The sequence below is a fragment of the Nicotiana tomentosiformis genome, chromosome 10 (assembly GCF_000390325.3).
Source record: "Nicotiana tomentosiformis chromosome 10, ASM39032v3, whole genome shotgun sequence".
In the NCBI taxonomy this organism is placed as follows: Eukaryota; Viridiplantae; Streptophyta; class Magnoliopsida; order Solanales; family Solanaceae; genus Nicotiana; species Nicotiana tomentosiformis.
In genome coordinates this window covers 77,910,360-77,932,248 of record NC_090821.1, presented here as the reverse complement: position 1 = coordinate 77,932,248, position 21,889 = coordinate 77,910,360, and the positions used below count along the sequence as shown (strand labels likewise).

The window sequence follows — 21,889 nt, the reverse complement described above, 5'->3', positions numbered from 1 at the left end:
GAGTTTTGGAAAATGTTTTTCCTTCTCTTGATAAGAAAATGTTTTCCAAAATATTTAAGCCAACCAAACATGGAAAAACTGAAAAATATTTTTCGGAAATTCATACCAAACACACCATCAATCTATTGAAATTTTCAAAAAAAAAAAGATAAATAAAAATAAAAATTGATAATTGATACAGTGTCTGATAAAATTCACAAATAGCCACTATTCAACAAATAGCTATTATTATTGGGGATGTAACGACCCGGCCGGTCGTTTTAATTATTATAACCCCGTTCTCCCGTTTACTGCTCAATTTATGTCTTGCAATTGATTTATGACTTATCGGGTTAGTTGGTTGTCCGGAAGGAACTCGGAGTGAAATGAGATACTTAATCTCATAATTGAAAATTTAAGTTAGAAAAGTGGACCGGATATGGACCTATGTGTAAATGACCTCGGATTTAAATTTTTGATGATTACAATAACTCTGTATGGTGATTTTGGATTTAGTAGCGTGTCCAGAATATTATTTGGAAGTCCGTAGAGGAATTATGCTTGAAATGCCGAAAGTTTAATTTTTGAGAAGTTTGACCGGGGGGTTGACTTTTTGATATCGGGGTCGGAATCCGATTTTAAAAATTGAAATACCTTTGTTATGTCATTTATGACTTGTCTGTAAAATTTTAGGTCAATTAGACGTGATTTGATAGGTTCCGGAGTTGTTTGTAGATATTAGAAATTTCAAAGTTCGTTAGGCATGAATTGGGGTGTAATTTATGATTTTAGCATTGTTTGAGGTGATTTGAGGGTTCGACTAAGTTCGTATGATGTTTTAGTACTTATTGGTATATTTGGTCGAGGTCCCGGGGGTCTCGGGTGAGTTTTGGATGGTTAACGGGTTAGATTTTGGACTTGGAACTCTGCTGGAATTTTTCTGATGCACCATCTGATTTCCTTCATCGCGTTCGCGAAGAGGAACTGAGGGGCTGGCAATATTTTCTCTTCGCGTTCGCGAAGAGATGCGCACGTTCGGGAAGGGTGGACTGGGTATGCATTGCGAACGCGAGAGGTGTTACGCGTTCGCGAAGAAGAGAGGAAGCAGTTGAGGACCCCATGCAATTGGTCTACGCGTTCGCATAGGGAGTATCGCGTTCGCGTACTAAGGGGGAACGAAGCATCGTATTCGCGAAGGGTTGAATGCGTTCGCGTAGAAGGCATTGAGGCAGAGGCATTTTGTGCTTCGCAAACGCGAGGGTGATGTCGCGTTCGTGAAGGAGGAATTTGGACGGGAGATATTTTGTGCTTCGCGAAAGCGAGGCACTAATCGCGTTCACGAAGAAGAAAAGCCTGGACATTGAGTTTAAGTTCTGAAAATGGGACGAATTTGATGATTTGGAGCTCGGATTTGAGGCGATTTTGGGTGATTTTCAGAGGAAACAACGAGGTAAGTGTTCTTAACTCAATATTAGTTAAATTACCCGAATTCATGGTTGTTTTTATCATTTAAATTGGTGAATTGAGTTGGAAAATTTTGAAACCCTTTTGGTTTAAATTGAAGATTTGAGGGTCGAGTTGGGGTCGGATGGTGAGCGCGGGTACCCATTGAGTGAGTGATGAGGGCTGGGAGCCCAGGGAGTGATGAGGGCTGGGAGCCTAGTGAGTGATTGTTGTTGTGAGAGGTTGTACTTGAATTTTATTTGTTGTTGCACTTAGTTGCTATCTGTTATTGTTGTGAAATTTCTGAAAGATTGTTGATATACGGATTACATGAACAGGAACTGTATAAAAATTGATTTGACATTAAACTACCAGATTTGATAGCATGTCTATTCTTTGCTGGGATTACTGGAAATGAACCATAACTGTGTAGCTCGTTACTATCTTCAGTTCCTTATTTATTATTGTTACTTGATGAGTTGGTTGTACTCATACTAAACCCTGCACTTCGTGTAGAGATCCAAGTGTTCCCGGACATAGCGGGTGTTGATCTTTTCGCGCGGTTGATTTTCAGGAGATTTTGAGATAGCTGCCGTGTTCCGCAGACCTTGCCTCTCCTTCTCTATCTCTTTGTTCACTGTATTTGGTCTCAGACTATTATAGACTATATTTTCCAGATTTGTATTCATATTAGATGCTCATGTACTCAGTGACACCAGGTTTTGGGGAGTGTTTATATTATATTTAAATATTATATTTTCAATCTTGAGAGAAATTGTAGTTTATTGAGATTTTCGGCTTGCCTAGTATTGAGATAGGCTCCATCATGACGGGTGAGATTTTGGGTTGTGACAAGTTGGTATCAGAGCCAAGATTACATAGGTCTCAAAAGTCATGAGCAAGTTTAGTTGAGTCTTTCGGATCGGTACGGATACGTCTGTATTTATCTTCGAGAGGTTGCAGAACCCTTAGGGAAAATTTCACTTTCTTGTATTATATCGTGCGAATTTGTTGATTCTGGAAACTAAATTTTTGCTATTCTATTCTCTCACAGATGGTGAGGACACATACTATCGGATCGGACGGTCAGCTACCAGTGCCACCAGTTAGGGCCGCGAGAGGCCGTGGTAGAGGCCGTGGCCGAGGTAGAGGTCGAGGTGTAGCTCGTACCACAGTTGGAACAGCACTTGTAGTACCACCAGTTATTCTAACTCAGGAGCAGATTTCGGATATAGTTGAGCCGACAGGATCAGCTCAGGCACCAGCTGTGCCCATTGAGCTTGCAGGCATTCAGGAGACTTTGGCCTAGATATTGGCAGCCTGCACTGGTCTTGCTCAAGTGGTTTCGGCTCAGGCCGCACCTTCCACTTCTCAGGCTTGGGGAGGTACTCATACCCCATTGCACGTACTTCATACCAGGTAGTACAGGGACTTTAGATACCGGGGGCACTACCAGCCCAGCCGGTTGCAACTGCTCAGGCCCAAGTAGTTCATGTTATGGCAAATGATAAGCAGAGGAGACTTGAGAGATTTGAGAGGATTCGACCTCCACCATTTAGTGGTACTAAGTCAAAGGATGCTTAGGATTTTCTGGATAGGTGCCAACGGATGCTTCGGACAGCAGGTATTCTGGAGACCAGTGGGGTCTCATTCACTACTTTTCAGTTTTCTGGGGCTGCACTCAGATGGTGGGAGACTTATGAGAGGCGTAGGCCTGTTGGCGCAGCACCTCTTACTTGGCATCAATTCTCCGTGGTCTTTTGGGAGAAATTCGTACCTCAGTCCCGCAGAGAAGAGCTGCGCAGACAGTTTGAGCAGCTTCGCCAGGGTAATATGTCCGTGACGCGGTACGAGATGAGATTTTTTGAGTTGGCTCGTCACGCAATATAGTTGGTTCCCACTAATAGGGAGAGGATTAGAAGATTTATTGATGGCCTCACATATCAGTTGCGGTTACTTATGACTAGGGAGAGAGTATCTGGTGCTACTTTTGATGAGGTAGTGGACATTGCTCGGCAGATAAAGATGGTTCGTAGCCAGGAACGTGGAGAGAGAGAGGCTAAGAGGCCTCGTGGTCCGGGTGATTATAGTGGTGTTCCTTTAGGGGGTCATTTTCACCGTAGTAGGGTTCGTTCTTACAGACACGTTCAGACGGGTCATCCAGCTCATCGTGGTGCATCAACTAGCCATGGTTCTTATAGTGTTCACTCATACCAGGCTTCATTCAGTGCACTACCAGCGCAGATTTCTCATCATGCCTCATCCGTACAGACTTCTGCAGGCCATCCTTCGGGGTATCAGGAGCAGCAGTTCCGTCAGAGGAAGTGTTGTTTCGAGTGCGGAGAATTTGGTCATTTCAAGAGAGAGTGTCCTAGGCTGTTGAGTCGGGTTTCACAGCAGAGTTCTCTATTGACGGCACCAGCACCAGCAGTTACACCACCCGCCCTGCCATCTCGAGGTGGAGGTCAGGCAGCTAGGGGTCGTCCAAGAGGGGGAGGCAGATCAGGAGGCATGCATGCTCGATTCTATGCTTTTCCTGCCATGCCAGATGTTGTTGCCTCAGACGCAGTAATCACAGGTATTGTTTCAGTGTGCCACAGGGAGGCTTCTATATTATCTGACCCTGGTTCCACTTACTCATATGTATCATCGTAATTTGCTCATTATATGGGTATGCCCTGTGAGTCCTTAGTTTCACCTGTTTGTGTATCTACACTGGTGGGTGATATTATTATTATGGATCGTGTTTATCGGTCGTGTGTAGTAACTATTGGGGAACTGGAGACTAGAGTTGATCTCTTATTACTCGGTATGGTTGATTTCTATGTAATCCTGGGTATGGATTGGTTGTCTCCATGTCATGCTATTCTAGACTGTCACGCAAAAAGTGTGACGTTGATGATGCCGGGGTTTCCAAAGGTCGAATGGAGGGGCTCTCTAGATCTTGTTCCTAGCAGGGTAATTTCTTATTTGAAAGCCCAACATATAATTGGAAAGGGATGCTTGTCATATTTGGCCTTTGTGAGAGATGTTGATACAGATGCTCCTATTACTGATTCAGTATCGGTCGTGCGAGACTTTTCGGATGTATTTCCTACAGACCTGCCGGGTATGCCACCCGACAGGGATATTGATTTCGGTATTGACTTGGTGCAGGGCACTCAACCCATTTCTATTCCTCCATATCGTATGGCACCAGCTGAGTTAAAAGAATTGAAAGAGCAACTTCAGGAACTCCTTGAAAAGGGTTTATTAGGCCTAGTGCGTCACCTTGGGGTGCACCGGTTATGTTTTTGAAAAAGAAAGATAGTACTATGCGGATGTACATTGATTATAGGCAGTTGAACAAAGTTACAATCAAGAATAAATATCCATTGCCGCGTATTGATGTTTTATTTGACCAGCTTTAGGGAGCGAGGGTATTCTCCAAAATTGATTTGAGGTTTGGGTATCACCAATTGAAAATTCGGGATTCGGACATTCTAAAGACGACATTCAGGACTCGTTATGGCCACTATGAATTTCTTGTGATGTCTTTTGGGCTAACCAATGCCCCAGCAGCATTTATGTATTTGATGAATAGTGTATTTCAACCATATCTTGATTTATTTGTTGTGGTATTCATTGATGATATTCTGGTGTACTCACATAGCTAGGAGGAGCATGCACAACACTTGGGTATTGTATTACAGAGGCTGAGAGAGGAGAAACTTTATGCCAAATTCTCTAAGTGTGAGTTCTGGCTTAGTTCGGTGGCATTCTTAGGACATATAGTGTCCAGTGAAGGTATTAAGATGGATCCGAAGAAAATAGAGGCAGTTCAGAATGGGCCCAGACCATTCTCAGTTACTGAGATTCGGAGTTTTCTCGGTTTGGCCGGTTATTATCGTCGTTTCGTGGAGGGTTACTCATCTATTGCATCGCCTATGACTAAGTTGACCCAGGAAGGTGCTCCGTTCAGGTGGTCAGATGAACGTGAAGAAAGCTCTCAGAAGCTCAGGACAGCTTTGACTACAGCTCCAGTCAGTGGCGGACCCAGAATTTTTATCAAGCGGGTTCAAAATACAAAGAAGCAAATATATAAAGAGGTCAACAAAAAAATATATTAATAAAATATATTATTACAACTGTCCTCTACGAGTTTTTATTTCCTGAAACGTATTCATAATAGTCTCATCAGAAATGGTGTTAAATATTTTTCTTTCTACATAAGGTACCAAACAACTGCTCATGAATTCGTCATTCATTCGGTTTCGCAATTCACTCTTGATCAACTTCATCGCCGAAAAATTTCTTTCAACGGTAGCAGTGGCAACAGGTAGAAGCAAAGCAAATTTCATAAGGCGAAACACAAATGGATAATTCAAATGCTTCTTTGTATTAACTAGTGTTTCAGAAAGATCAACAAGTCCTTGTAGATTTGAGAACCTTTCATCAACATCACGAACATCAACAATATAAGTTTCAAGCTGATTCTTGAGTGTAACCGTTATATTCTCATCAAAATCATCAGGATATAATTCAGCCATCCTCAATATCTTGTTTATGTCAAAACTGGAAAATGAGTCAACTGGATTTAAGCAGGCTACTCCAACAAGCAAGTTCGTTGTCACCTCATTAAAACGAGCATTGAGTTCTTGAACTTGCCAATCAATAATCTTAAAAAATATATCAGCACGATAGTGATGTAAAATAGTATAATCAGCAACTTTACGTCGAGATCTTCCGGAGTTAACATAGAGGTCATCAAAGTTTGGTATCAAGATATTATACCTGACACAAAATGCAGATACCTTATCAATAAGTGAATCCCATTTTGCTTCTCTTAGCTTTTGCAACCGTTGCTTTGCCACTTCAACAAGTAGAATAGCATTTGCAATATCTTGCTCCTTTTTTTGTAAGGATGTATTAAGCTCATTTTTGATCCCCAAAATATCTCTCATTAGGTGCAACATGAAAGCAACCTCAAATGTTTGACAAGTGCTAAGATATCCCTTTGCCTTAGCTCTTTCTTCTAAAGTCGGGGCATCAACAACGATAGTATCAAGAACATCAATAATTGAGCTAAACATAAAAATAAAGTTCTTAAAAGATTTGTAGTGAGAACCCCAACGAGTATCTGCAGCTCTAGCAAGACCAAGTTCTTGATTCAAACCCCTACCAGTTTCAAGTTCACCCATGTCTAATGCCTCTTGAACTTTTTCTGCTTGAGATTCTCGAAGATTATCCATACGTTTAAAAGAACCTCCCACTATATTCAATACATTAGAAACCAACAATACAAGTTCTCCCACTTCAAGACACTTTTTGGATACCGCAACAAGAGTCAATTGAAGTTGGTGTGCAAAACAATGAATGGATTAAGCAGATTTACTTTCTTGTTGAATCAAAGTTTTGAGGCCACGTAAAGCCCCTTGCATGTTGCTTGCTCCATCATAGCACTGTCTACGCACATAAGATAGATTCAAAGAATATTGAGCAAGGTAATCAACAATTGCTTTCTTTAAACACAAAGCAGTAGTATTACGAACATGAACGATCCCAATAAAATGCTCCATCACAGATCTGCATCTATTAACATATTGCATGACAATAGCTAATTGCTCTTTGCGTGACACATCATATGATTCATCAACTAGCAATGTAAAAAAGTCTCCATTTAGATCGTTCATAATTGCTTTAACTGTTTCAATTTTACATGCAATGATAATGTCTTTATGAATTTTATGAGAAGTCAACTGATCATTCTTTGGAGCCTTTTTCAACACAAGATCACGAATTTTATCGCACCTCTCTGCATACCATAAAAGAATCTCAAGAAAGTTACCCTTGTTTAATGATGATTCATCTTCACGATATCCACGGAATGCCAATCCTTGATTCAATAGGAGTTTCACCACCTCAATTGAAGCCTTCAAGCGAATTTTGTATTCGAGCTTGGTTTGAGTGGATTGCCTATCAAATGAAGTTTGAATTGACTGTTTTTATTTTAATAGATCTTCACATTTACTTTTTGCCTGATTATGAATACTGCTCGACCCATGCATATCTAATCTGTTCTTTTTGTGCCAGCTCTTAAATCCTAAACTTGAAAATACATCACCTCCACCTTGATGAATGCCTTCATCTTGAAATAAGTAGCAATACAAACAGTAAGCTGCATCTTCAATTATACTATACTCCAACCAATTATGATATCCTTTAAACCATTTAGGATTGAAACGGCACTTTAAGCCCGAAAAATCTCTTTGAGGAAACTTATGATATCGGGGTTGGCAAGGACCTCTTCGGAGGTATTCTCTTCTAATCTCATCACGCTCATTTGGATGAAAGTCTCTAATGGGTAATCTCTCCTTTGGATCAGTCTTTAAAGAATCGAGATCTATTCCTTGTCTTTATTTTTTAGAGGATTGAGGTTGTTCTACTAATTGGTTCAAATTTTCTTCCACGGGAGTAACAATTAGAGAGGATGAACTTGATTGTGGCAACTTGGAAGATACCGGAGGATAAAATCTCTTCATTGTAACATAAACTGGATTACCAAATTAGAATTCGAATTAGAAGAATAATTTAATTAAACTTAAATTTCAATTAACATTTATTCATTCTTCACCAATAATTTAATTTTCTTTTATTTTACATATCATTATATTATAAAATAGTTAGATGAGATTTTAATCATCATTAAATAGCTTTGGACCACAACTTTGAAAGTTCAAAATGTCTTTACAAGAGTTATTGTTTTCATCATAATTTTTCTTGAAGCAACAAAGAGAACAAATAAAAAAATCAGCAATGTAAATTCTAGTGATGGGCAAGTATTTTAAAGCAGATTATTTATATCATGGAATAATTGAGTTAATTGAAAGGAACATCTATATAATGCAGTTAGCCAAACACATATACATAATACACTCATACACTTAGAAAATAAAATTAATCTGAATCCAATGTGTTATAGTCAATTAGTCATCCCTAAATCACTTAATGATAATTCATAAGATAGACCTAATTTATATGTACAAGAAAAAAAACTAGAAATCAGAGAGAAACCTGATGGTGATAGTTGATGGTGAGAGAGTGAGAGGATAATGGCAGGAGACAGCTATGGAAGGAAGCAATATGACCTTGAAATTGAACTAAAAGATTCACTAGAGAGAGAGAGAGACAACAAGCATTTTTTATGAAATATGCAGATAAATAGAGAAGGGTTTCGGAATTGGGGCTGTTAGTTTGGGAATGGGTTGGGTCACTGTATTTTAGACATAAACGACGTCGTATTTAAATAGGAAATACGTATTAAAACAAAATAATTCTGACTGGTTTCGAACTCAAGACCTTGGGGAAAATTTGAACCCACTTTGCCAACAGGCTATTCGTCATCAACGTTTTAAGCAGGGTCAAAATAATTTTTATACATAAAACGTTCTTAGAAATATAAAATATACTTATATATACAGTGTTATTTTTCGATGAAGCGGGTTCATTTGAACCCTCTTGACCCTACGTGGGTCCTCCCCTGGCTCCAGTATTGGATGTTTCCGAGCCGAATCGAGTTTTGGCCTGTGTGGTTTCTCAGTATTTTTTATATGATCGCATCAGAGAGCACCAGTATGATGATCCACATATGCACGGTGATGCACGGTGATGCCAAGGAAGTCACTATTGGAGATGACGGTGTATTACGGATGCAGGAGAGGCTATGTGTACCTAATGTAGAAGGTTTGCGCGAGCTGATTCTCCAGGAAGCTCACAATTCGCGGTACTCTATTCATCCACGCGCCGCGAAGATGTATAAGGATTTGAGATAGCACTATTGGTGGAGGCGGATGAAGAAAGATATAATTGAGTTTGTATATCAATGTTTAAATTATCAACAGGTAAAGTACGAGCACCAGAGACCAGGCAGATTGCTAAATAGACTTGAAATTCTGGAGTGGAAGTGGGAGCATATTACCATGGACTTTGTAGTTGGACTCTCATGGACTTTGAGAAAGTTTGATGTTGAATGGGTGATAGTAGATCGATTGACCAAATCTGCGCATTTTATTTCAGTCGGTACTAATTATTCTTTGGAGCGGTTGGCTAGGATTTTTATTCGCGAGATTGTTCACCTACATGGTGTGCCGGTGTCCATTATTTCAGATCGGGGTACGCAGTTTACCTCACAGTTTTGGAGGGTAGTGCAGCGAGAATTGGGCACACGGGTTCAGTTGAGTACAACATTTTACCCTCAGACAGACGGACAGTCCGAGCGCACTATTCAGATATTGGAGGATATGCTTCTCGCTTGTGTCATTGATTTTGGGGGTTCTTGGAATCAATTTCTGCCACTCGCAGAGTTTGCTTACAATAATAGCTACCAGTCAAGCATTCAGATGGCTCTGTATGAAGCTTTATATAGGAGACGGTGTCGGTCTCCGGTGGGTTAGTTTGAGCCTGGTGAGGTTAGACTATTGGGTACTGACTTGGTTTAGGATTCTTTAGAGAAGGTCAAAGTAATTCAGGAACGGCTTTGCACGGCACAGTCTAGACAGAAGATTTATGCCGACAGGAAGGTTCGTGATGTTGTCCACATGGTTGGGGAGAAGGTTCTGCTCAAGATTTCACCCATGAAGGCTGTGTTGAGGTTCGGGAAAAAGGGCAAGTTGAGCCCTCGGTATATTGGGCCTTTTGAGATACTTAAGAAAATTGGGGAGGTGGCTTATGAACTTGTTTTTCCACCTAGTCTATCAGGTGTTCATCCAGTGTTACATGTATCCATGCTCCAAAAGTATGTCGGGGATCCGTCTCACATTCTGGATTTCAGTACAGTATATCTGGACGGTAATTTGACTTATGATGTGGAGCCGGTGGTTATTTTAGACCGGCGGGTTCGAAAGCTGAGGTCAAAGAACATAGCATCAGTGAAGGTGCAGTGGAGAGGCCAGCCAGTCGGAGAAGCTACTTGCGAGACTGAGCAGGATATGCTGAACAAATATCCACATTTATTTGAGACTCCAAGTATTATTCAAAACCCGTTCGAGGACGAACGTTTGTTTAAGAGAGGGAGAATGTAACGACCCGGCCGGTCGTTTTGAATATTATAACCCCGTTCCTCCATTTATGACTCAATTTATGTCTTGCAATTAATTTATGACTTATCGGGTTAGTTGGTTCGGGTCCGGAAGGAACTCAGAGTGAAATGAGACACTTAGTCTCATAATTAAAAATTTAAGTTAGAAAAGTGGACCCGGATATGGACCTATGTGTAAATGACCTCGGATTTGAATTTTGATGATTCCAATAGCTCCGTAAGGTAATTTTGGGAGTAGGAGCATGTCCGGAATATTATTTGGCAGTCCGTAGAGGGATTAGGCTTGAAATGCCGAAAGTTTAATTTTTGAGAATTTTGACGGGGGGGTTGACTTTTTGATGTCGGGGTCGGAATTCGATTCTGAAAATTGGAATACCACTATTATATCATTTACGACTTGTGTGCAAAATTCGAGGTCCATCGGACGTGATTTGATAGGCTTCGGAGTCGTTTGTAGAAATTAGAAATTTCAAAGTTCGTTAGGCTTGAATTGGGGTGTAATTCATAATTTTAGCGTTGTTTGAGGTGATTTGAGAGTTCGACTAAGTCCGTATGATATTTTAGGACTTATTGGTATATTTGATCGAGGTCCCGAGGGGCTCGGGTGAGTTACGGATGGTTAATGGGTTGGATTTTGGACTTGGAACTCTCCTAGAATTTTTCTGATGCACCATCTGGTTTCCTTCATCGCGTTCGCGAATGGAGCCTCGCGTTCGCGAATAGGAGCTGAAGGGCTGGCAATATTTGCTCTTCATGTTTGCGAAGGATGGACTGGGTGTACATCACGAACGCGAGAGGTGTTACGCGTTCGCGAAGAAGAGAGGAAGCAGTTGAGGACCCCAGGCAATTGGTCTACATGTTCGCGTTGGGGGTATCGCATTCGCGTAGTGAGGGGGAACGAAGCATCGTGTTCGTGAAGGGTTGAATGCGTTCGTGTAGAAGGCATTGAGGCAGTAGCATTTTGTGCTTCGTGAATACGAGGGTGATGTCGCGTTCGCGAAGGAGGAATTTGGACGGGAGATATTTTGTTCTTCGCGAACGCGAGGCACTCACCGCGTTCGCGAAGAAGAAAAGCAAGGGCAGTGAGTTTAAGTTCTGAAAATGGGACGAATTTGACGATTTGGAGCTCGGATTTGAGGCGATTTTGGGTGATTTTCAGAGGTAACAACGGGGTAAGTGTCCTTAACTCAATATTGGTTAAATTACCCGAATTCATGGTTGTTTATGTCATTTAAATTGGTGAATTGAGTTGGAAAATTTGAAAACCCTCTTGGTTTAAATTGAAGATTTGAGGGTCGAGTTGGGGTCGGATTTTGGTATAATTGGTATGGTTAGACTCGTGGTTGAATGGGCTTCCGGATTTTGTAACTTTAGTCGCGTTCCGAGACATGGGCCCCACGGGCATATTTGAGCTAATTTTTGGATTTTTATGGAAAATCATTATTTTTTTATGGAATTAATTACAATAAATTTTATTGACTGAAACGAATTATTTATGACGATATTCGAGACGTTTGGAGATCAATTCACGAGGAAAGGGCATTGTAGAATAAGAATTTCACGACTTGAAGTAAGTAACAGTTTTAAATCTGGTCCAGAGGGTATGAAACCCCGGATTTTAGTATCATGCGATTATTTTAGAGGTGACGCATATGCTAGGTGACGGGCGTGAACCGAGGGGATTGTGACTTGGTCCGTCCCGAAAAACTGTAAAGTTAAATAATTTTTTGTTAGTTATATGCTCTCTATGTGTTGATAATATTTGACTGTAAATCATGTTAGAAATCAAGCTTAGGCTATGTGATAGTACTGTTGGGACCCACAGAGGTCGCGTACTTGTTGACTTGACTGCTAAATGCTATATGTATTCAGTCTCAATTTTTAGTTGCACATTTTATCTCAGTCTCTGTTATTATTATTGATACATCATATCATTGTTGTTTGGGTTGATTTCATGATTATTGAGAGCCCGAGAGACTGAAGAGATTTATGACTGAGTGAGGCCGAGGGCCTGATTGTGAGTTATTGATACTATAGCACGTGAGTTGTCCGTGCAACACGTGAGTTGGCCGTGCAGATCCTTATATTATACTATAGCACGTGAGTTGGTCGTGAAGCACATGAGTTGGCCATGCAGATCCTTATATTATACTATAACACGTGAGTTGGCCGTGCAGATCCTTATATTATACTATAGCACATGAGTTGGCCGTGCGGATCCAGATATTTATATTATGGCACGTGAGTTGTCCGTGCAGCACGTGAGTTGTCCGTGCAGATTATAGCGCTTGGACTGTAGGAGCCCCTCCAGAGTCTGTACACCCCCAGTGAGCACGGGTACCCATTGAGTGAGTGATGAGGGCTGGGAGCCTAGGGAGTGATAAGGGCTGGGAGCCCAGTGAGTGATTGTCGTTCTGAGAGGTTGTACTTGAATTCTATTTGTTGTTGCACTTAGTTGCTATCTGTCATTGTTGTTAAATTTCTGAAAGATTATTGATATACGGATTACATAAACAGAAACTGTATAAAAATTATTTTGATATTAAACTGCCAGATTTGATAGCATGTCTATTCTTTGTTGGGATTACTGGAAATGAACCATAACTGTGTAGCTCGTTACTATCTTCAGTTCCTTATTTATTATTGTTACTTGCTGAGTTGGTTGTACTCATACTACACCTTGCACTTCGTGTGCAGATCCAGGTGTTTCCGGACATAGCGGGTGTTGATCCTTTCGCGCGGTTGATTTTCAGGAGATTTTGAGGTAGCTGCCGTGTTCCGCAGACCTTGCCTCTCCTTCTCTATCTCTTTGTTCACTGTATTTGGTCTCAGACTATTATAAACTATATTTTCCAGACTTGTATTCATATTAGATGCTCATGTACAGATGTACTCAGTGACACCAGGTTTTTGGGAGTGTTTGTATTATATTTAAATATTATATTTTCAATCTTGAGAGAAATTGTGGTTTATTGAGATTTTCGGCTTGCCTAGTATTGAGATATGCGTCACCACGACGGGTGAGATTTTGGGTCGTGACAGGGGATTTGCAGCCGTACCCTTTATTTGTGCCACCTTTTAACCTGCACCATATTTTTTAAAATTATTGATTTGGTAGCCATCTCACAAAAACTCCGTAATAATATGACAATTACACCCCTGATAGTATTAGCATTAGCATGCTACTTTAGAGATGACCTCATTCGCATTAACATACTGTAAAACAAGCCCTGATAAACGTAGCAGCATGCTAACATTTGGAGATGACGTTGTTTTACAGTACTAGGGGTTATTCATTAGCATGTGAGATGGTGTAAAACTTCAGTCAATTACAGTAGCAGTTGAAGTTGTTTTACATTGAAGCTAAAATTTCATACTAATGCATGCTGAAGTTATTTAGTTCATTTGCTAAAACTTCAGACTAAACATGCTGAAGTTATTTAGTTCATTTGCTAAAACTTCAGTTTAAACATGCTGAAGTTATTTAGTTCATTTATGAAAACTTCAGACTAAACATGCTTAAGTTTTTGTCTTGCAATATGTAATTTTCTAATGAGTTTTTGCTAATGCATGCTGAAGTTATTTAGTTCATTTACTAAAACTTCATACTAAACATGCTTAAGTTATTTAGTTTATTTGCTAAAATTTCAGACTAAACATGCTTAAGTTATTTAATTTATTTGCTAAAACTTCAGTCTAAACATGCTGAAGTTATTTAGTTTATTTGCTAAAACTTCAGACTAAACATGCGGAAGTTATTTTAGTTCATTTGCTAAAACTTCAGACTAAACATGCTAAAGTTATTTAGTTCATTTGCGAAACTTCAGACTAAACATGTTTAAGTTTTTGTCTTGCAATATGTAATTTTCTAAAGAGTTTTTGCTAATGCATGCCGAAGTTATTTAGTTCATTTACTAAAATTTCAGACTAAACATGTTTAAGTTATTTAGTTCATTTGCTAAAATTTCAGACTTATCATGCTTAAATTATTTAGTTCATTTGCTAAAATTTCAGACTAAACATGTTTAAGTTATTTAGTTCATTTGCTAAAATTTTATGCCAAAACATGCTGAAGTGTTGTCCTGCAGTCTACAGTTTTGTCAATAGTCCTGAAGGGCAAAATCGTCTTTTTAAAATACTTTTAACAAAAAAAATGGGTACGGATACAAACGAAAAAATAAAATGGGTATAAGTTAAAAGGGGGCGACCAAATAGGGCGCCCATGCAATTTTTACATTATTATTGAGTTTCAAATTTCATAGGTGAAACTTGAGGATCGGGGACGTTGTCATATGATTACTCCATTACAATTGCTATTTTCAATTACAGGGGTCAAAGTGGCTAGCCCACACAATTACTTCCGGTTTGTAAGGTTCAATATGGGCACTCATTAGCAAATTTCCTTGTTAAATTAATTGAGCCACTGTGCTAATTAGGGATAAGACCACTATTGGGCTTGGGTAGGCAAACTTAGGAAATATTGACACTCGATAACAACATGCAAGAGGAATTGGCAAATTATTGGCCATATATTATTTTGGCAAAGACAACCCCAAACAAATTGGCATTATATAGCCAAAATTTAAAAAAAACTACTTCCTATATATTCTCTTTCTATACTCCCCCCCCCCCCTATAACTTACGTATTATTTTCTTTTCCCTCTCACTTTCTCTCCTTATATTTCTTCTTCAATCTCTTCTTTTTCACTCATAGTTTAGCAAAAATTCTTACAAATTATGCAAAAAAATCAGTGGGATAAAAAGGTAAGGTTGATTTCACATCAGAGAAAATCAGAAGCAAAAACTAAGAGAGAAAAAATACATTTTAACTTTTTTTTTGTTGGATTGAATGAGTGGGCTTGATTGAAATTGGTTGAAAATACCTAGACGAGGCTATGTACAAAATTTGAGCAAGATTAGAAGTAATTTAGACTGGTTTCAGTAAGAATCAGACCTAGAAATCCAATTGCGACATGTATATATCACATTGTATATCGTGTATCAGTGTATATCACACACAGATGTTTATGGACGTCTATGTATATCACTTTGTATATCGTGTATACAACACAAAGTTTTTATGGACACCCATGTATATCACATTGTATATCGTGTATATAACACAAATTATCATGGATATACACAGATACACACTATATATATGAGATATCACTGATGTACATAGAGATATATACGGGATACAATAGGGGATAGACATGTGGAATCGTCTTGAACTCTAGTTTTCAATCTGAAATGTGTTATACAAAGAAGGAAAATAAAATTTTGATATACTTTTTTGATATACACATTATTATTATGTTATACACTGTGATATACAAATAATATAATTATTATTGTGTTATATATATTTGGATATACAAATAAAAAAACTAGAAAAATAATTAAAAAATATTTGAGAGTTTTTTCGGATACTACTGAAGGAAATGGAGCCTAATTTCTAAGATGATGGTTGCTATGAGAGAAGAGAGAGAGGGTTTTAAATATGTTTTGTTATTTTTATGGAAAATAATTTTGATGGGGTTATTTTTAGGATGGTGGTTGAACCATTAGAAGAGAGAATAAATTTAGGCCACCATATGCCAAACCCTAAAACGTTGACTTTTTTAATGCGAGTTTTTTTACACGCTTGATCCTTTTTTAACTATTATTTAAAATAATAGCATTATTTATTGTTTATTCCATAAATTGTACTTTTTTCATTATTAGTATATTATAAATATTAAGCTCAACATTTAATAAGTTAACTGACTCACTAATCACGGAAAGTACTTTTTTTGTCCATCTCCATTCTCCCTTTCCAACATTCATCTTCTTCGCTCTATTTTTGAAAAACTGATGCATATGTGAATGCCACCTAAATTCAAGATGTATTGATTTATACGTATTTTATACTTTGTATATCAAGTATCACTTTAATTTAAAATGTATTTTTATGTATATAATTTTTGTATATTTATTTGTGAAGTGCCATCTTATTTTAAGATGTATTTTTAATGTATACTTCAAATATATCTTATATGTCAAGTGCCATTTTAATTCAGGATGTAATTTTTATATTTTTTTTGTATATTTATATGCCATCTTAATTAAATTTAAGAAATATTTTTTTATGTATATTTCACATGTCTAAGTGTCATCTTAATTGAAGATGTATTTTTTATATATATTTTTTGTGTATTTTATATGTGTTAATTGAATGTATATTTTTTTATATATACGTTTTGTATATATTAACGTATATTATTATTGAAGTAAGATCTTTATGTTAAGAAAGGAAGAAAGAAGAAAGAGAAAATTTAAGAAAGATAATTAAAAAGAAAACGAATGGAACAAATTTAGAAAATATATTGGCTTCGGCAGAAAACAAAATTATGAAGATGAAGAAAAAGAAGAAAAGCTAATAGATAAAGAGAAAAAAGGCATGATTTTTGTACCAAGAATTATTGACTTTCCATTCAAATTGCTTATGTTTAGAGATTAATAATTAATATTCCTATTTTAATAGAATTATGTGCTACAAATATAAACATTTTCCTACCACAGCTGTAATATTGGATTTCATGCTAAGAATTTGTTATATTTCTTTTAAACTGTGACAGTTATGTAAAGTTCCCCTTTTATGCCAATTATTGGACCTAGTTATCATGCCATGCCAAATTCCCCCAAACTTAGGGCTGCAAATTAGACTTCGATTAGATAGGCAATAGTTTTGGTCCAGCAAATTCAATTTGGATAGACAATCTTAGGCCCACGAGATATGTTTTTGTCCAAGAATTCTCGTATACTTGTAAAAGAGATCTTTACACAATTAACCGGTCGTATTTGCTATTTATTTTTTCTAATCGGTATATATAAATTATTATTCATATATTCTTCTTAGGCCTCATAAATAATACATGGATAATTTTTAGGTAGTACATATGCGATTTATGATTTCACCAATATCTCCCATTATATAAAAAATGATCTTAGTTATAACTAATATGCGATCAATCGGAGATCATTTAGGCAATTATAAATAATACATGGACGATTTCTAAGTAACACATAGACGATGTATGATTTTATCAAGATCTCTCACTTTGTAAAAAAATGATTATGATTATGAGTGTGCAAAAATAAAATAAAATGATAGTTTCCAAATATATATGTATATATTTTTTCCGCAAACCTCCGAGTCCTATGTGATAAGGGATAACACTATTTGGCAACAATTTTTGCCAACTTTTACGTATAAAACCTAAAACGAAATTAATTCTTCTCCCCTTGTGAAAATCTTACGTCCATATTATTGTGATTCCACAGATTCTCTATAACTCTTTTATAAAGAAGAATATTTTCACATTACATTGATTCCAATGAACGTTTTTGAATTTGATGCATTCTAGGTTGGCGTAAAATCTTCTTTTATTGCAGTTTGTGAGTTTTAAGGTAAATATGTTCTAACAATTCGTGATTCTGTTAATACCATAATTAGACTGCTGGAATTACTTGCTATTTTGTTTATTAATTGGTCTTATAATCATGAATTAATTCTAGTTTATCTTGTTTCTGGGAGATTTTCATTAATATTCCTTAAATCTGCTATAACATAGCTCCCACCATGCGCGGAGTTCGGGGAAGGGTCTAACGACAAGGTATATTGTATGCAGTCTTACCCTGCATTTTTGCAAGAGATTGTTTTGACGGCTCGAACATGTGACCTCCTCGTTACCTATAAATGTTCAAATCACTTGAGAAATTAGTATTCATATTCTGTAATTGTTGTTTTTAAGAGATTGGTAATTTATTATTGTAAAATCATGCTGCTAAAGTTTATGAAAATTGAATAGTTTTTTTTATTCCAATATGCTAAAATATTTTGGAAATTCACTTTTCTATGTTACAGAGAAAACATTGTTTTGGTATAACCATCTGGTATAAGAAATACACTTGCCTGAGTAATCCGGATTGGCGCCGTGTAGGGCCCACTGTAGAGAGAAGCGCTCCCTGCCAAAGACACAGTTGATATTGGGGTAGTAAGAGGAAAAGATGTTAAGATTATTGACTGAAGTAGCTAATATTGGCAACACAAAATCTGCTGAAGAAGGCCTTATAAGTGCTGTGCTACCACTGCTTAAACTTCTTTCCCTTGCACTTTTCGGATTAGTTCTTGCTCACAAGAAATTCCAAATTGTCCCAAGGGAAACATTCAAATTGCTTAGCAAACTTGTTTTTGCTCTTTTCTTGCCATGTTTGATCTTCACTCACTTGGGACAATCGATAACGCTTGAGAATTTCGTGCATTGGTGGTTTATTCCGGTTAACGTGTTGTTAAGTACACTAGTTGGCTTTCTCTTAGGAGTATTAGTAGTGATCATATGTCGTCCACCTCAAGAATTTACCCGATTCACGATTATATTTACTGCATTTGGTAACACTGGAAATCTTCCGCTAGCTATAGTAAGCTCTATTTGTCATAGCGCGGATAATCCCTTTGGACCTGATTGCAAGAGGAATGGAGTTGCCTATGTTTCTTTTGCCCAATGGGTTGCTGTGATTTTAGTTTACACGCTCGTTTATCATATGATGGAACCTCCGATGGAATACTATGAGGTGGTCGAAGAGGGAGTTGAAAAGGAGGAGGATCAGCAGATGGATAATGAAGCGAGTAGGCCTCTTCTAGTTGAAGCAGAGTGGCCGGGGATTGAGGACAAAGAAAATGAACATTCAAAAACACCCCTTGTTGCAAGGATTTTTATGTCTGTTTCAAATCATTCGATATCCAATACACCTGATATCGAAAACAATGTAGTAGAAGATGGAGGTGAAAGTCCCAAGTCAATTAGGTGTTTGGCAGCACCTAAAGTTGTGAAAAAAATGAGAACAGTTGCTGAACAGACTCCTGTACAGCACATACTTCAGCCACCGACGATTGCTTCTTTACTTGCCATAATCGTTGGGATGGTTCCTCATGTCAAGGCGTTTGTCTTTGGATACGATGCTCCTCTATCTTTCATCACGGATAGTTTAGAAATCTTAGCTGGTGCAATGGTACCATCGGTCATGCTAATTCTTGGAGGAATGCTCGCTGAAGGGCCTAACGATTCAAAACTTGGCCTTCGGACTATGATTGGTATATCGATAGCAAGACTTTTGGTGCTTCCTTTGTTGGGGATTGGAGTTGTTACGTTGGCTAATAAGCTGCATTTTCTTGTCGATGGTGATCATATGTATACTTTCGTGCTACTGTTGCAGTATACAACGCCAAGTGCAATCTTATTGGGAGCAATTGCTAGCTTGAGAGGTTATGCAGTAAGTGAGGCCTCAGCACTTATTTTCTGGCAACACTTATTGGCAATCTTTTCCCTGTCATTATACATTGTTGTTTACTTTAAGCTATTCTCTTTTTTCTGAGCTGAATTTCATGCACAGTTACATTGCTATTTTTGGTCATTTCATTGTGCGTAAATGCTTCATTTGAAAGGGCAAGATTATATGTGTTATGACTAGCATATTCTGTATTGAGATGTTTGTGTATTATGCCTGATCTTATTTTTGACAAAGCAGAGAATGTATACAGAACTTGTTCAGAAGTATTTCACATTCTATCCTCGTATAGGTTTTTGTTTTTCTATCGGGGCAAACCGAAAGTTCTTTTATTTTAGTTGGGTGTGCGAACAAAGTTTCACGTTGAAAGCTGAAAAGATTGAAAACTTACATATAAGATATATGACTTTCTTAATAGTGTGAGGCCTTCTGGGAAAAACTATGCGTGCTTGCCTAAAACAGTCAAAATCAAACCATGTTAAGAATATCTTCTGACTGGTTGAGCCCTACATTTTTCACATTGGCATTGAATATGGTGATACTGATTTTGAACCTAGTCGAGATGTGGGAAGAAATCAATCATTTAGCACTAGAATCTTTGGCATATGGAATAGTGTTATATTCATATTTGAATTGATTGCAAGATGTTAGGACCTATTTTGCAACTCTTTTGCATATGCTAGTTAAACTTGATATCTTTGGTTTTAACAAAAGAACAGAGAAATTGACTTACTGATCAAAGGCTTCTTAGAGTTCCTGTGTTTAAATATTGGACTACAAAAACTCTATATGTTAACTTATGAGTAATGAAGGAGAGTCTTGGCGTAACTGGTAAAGTTGTTGAGGTCACGGGTTCGAGCCGTGGAAACAGACTCTTGTAGAAATGCAGGGTAAGGCTGCGTACGACAGACCCTTGTGGTCCGGCCCTTCCCCGGACCTCGCGCATAGCGGGAGCTTAGTGCACCGGACTGCCCTTTTTTATGAGTAATCATCTTTTTGAATGTTAATGATACCTGATATGCTCTGCGTAGATGAAACCAATAGAACATGTTAGTCATAAGTCATAACAAATAGTAGTTTTTGATGTACCAGTCCATGCATGTGATATACTTAGGCTTAAGGTTTTATGTTCCAAATTTTGGGCTAGTTGATATTCCTTTTCACAGTGAATTGAGGATCAGACTTTAAGGTTCTTACCACTAAAAACATTGTATTTTTGAGTTATGGGTTCATAATTTACTATTTATTGATTTTTTAATAGTTTTTACGTATATATCTATATTCGGTGTAGAAAATACTGGATACAGTTGAACTCATCGAACTTAAGTTGTATTCACCTCTTTTCTAAAGAATAGCTTCATTTAACCCAAAATCTTACGATATAAGTATTCTCTATTGCCTGATCTAAGTGTCTTATATAATAAGTTTATGCAATTGTTTTGGTGGTGGATTTTCACTCTCCATGTTTGTTTGCTGAGAAAATTTTCTGACGGCTACTCTCCAAAAGTCTGTACTCTGTATATTTCCCCGTGTCTATATTAGTAAGTAACTTACTAAATTGCCTATTTAATACTGCTTTCTTTTTGGCCAAAAGTGTTTTTCCCAAAGTAAAGGTATTTTTGGCCGAGCTTTTAGAAGGAAAAGAAAAATATTTTTGGTTAGAAGCATAAGTAGTTTTGATAAGCAGAAGTAGTAGTTTCTTTTTAAAGTACTTTTTGAAAAACATTTTTGAGAAAGAAACACTTTTTAAAATCATGGCTAAACACTAATTATTGCTCAAGAGGCTAGACTATGCTACGCTGTCTTATCCTGTCATTCTGCAAGAGGCTGTTTTCACAGCTCAAACTCGTGACCTCCTGTTCAAAAGTGTTTTTCAAATTAATTAGTCAAATACAAACTGGTTCTCATCAAAAATACTTTTTTTTAAAAAAACACTTATCAAAATAAGTCAATTTCAGATTACAATCTAACTATTAGTAACTTAAACATTTCTAAGGCTAAGTTTTGAGAAAATAAGATTACAAATTGAATCAGTTTTGTTCCTGCAAGATGTACATTTGG

The 21,889-nt window shown here is 37.6% G+C and overlaps 3 protein-coding genes across 4 annotated transcripts; 1 reads left to right on the top strand and 2 right to left on the bottom strand.

Moving 5' to 3' along the window:
- Nucleotides 1-5,543: 5,543 nt before the first annotated feature.
- LOC138900436 (uncharacterized) lies at nt 5,544-6,653 on the bottom strand. Its single transcript, XM_070187180.1, has one exon. It carries the CDS (start codon nt 6,651-6,653, stop codon nt 5,544-5,546), a length of 1,110 nt encoding a protein of 369 aa, XP_070043281.1.
- A 129-nt stretch (nt 6,654-6,782) lies between these two features.
- Nucleotides 6,783-7,585, bottom strand: LOC104101693 (uncharacterized). Its single transcript, XM_009609218.1, has 2 exons — nt 7,521-7,585; nt 6,783-7,377 (listed from the first exon to the last, which is right to left on the bottom strand). The coding sequence occupies exons 1-2, from the start codon at nt 7,583-7,585 to the stop codon at nt 6,783-6,785; spliced, it is 660 nt and encodes a 219-aa protein (XP_009607513.1).
- Nucleotides 7,586-17,694: 10,109 nt separating this feature from the next.
- LOC104101480 (protein PIN-LIKES 2) lies at nt 17,695-20,097 on the top strand. Of its 2 annotated transcripts, none has more exons than XM_009608961.4 (2): nt 17,695-17,950; nt 18,408-20,097. In XM_009608961.4, exon 2 carries the CDS (start codon nt 18,551-18,553, stop codon nt 19,913-19,915), a length of 1,365 nt encoding a protein of 454 aa, XP_009607256.1. In that variant the 5' UTR covers nt 17,695-17,950; nt 18,408-18,550; the 3' UTR covers nt 19,916-20,097. The 2 variants fall into 2 exon arrangements, with proteins under 2 accessions (XP_009607256.1, XP_033513436.1); XM_033657545.2 differs by lacking the exon at nt 17,695-17,950 and adding an exon at nt 18,008-18,156.
- The last annotated feature ends 1,792 nt before the right edge of the window (nt 20,098-21,889 follow it).

Bases quoted from the DNA above. Each gene is read 5' to 3' on its own strand.
- LOC138900436 (XM_070187180.1), bottom strand. From the start codon at position 6,653: ATGGATAATCTTCGAGAATCTCAAGCAGAAAAAGTTCAAGAGGCATTA.
- LOC104101480 (XM_009608961.4), top strand. From the start codon at position 18,551: ATGTTAAGATTATTGACTGAAGTAGCTAATATTGGCAACACAAAATCT.
- LOC104101693 (XM_009609218.1), bottom strand. From the start codon at position 7,585: ATGCAGCTTACTGTTTGTATTGCTACTTATTTCAAGATGAAGGCATTC. The intron at 7,378-7,520 runs GTATTTTCAAGT...TTCATTTGATAG, and splicing joins TTCATCAAGGTGGAGGTGAT to GCAATCCACTCAAACCAAGC.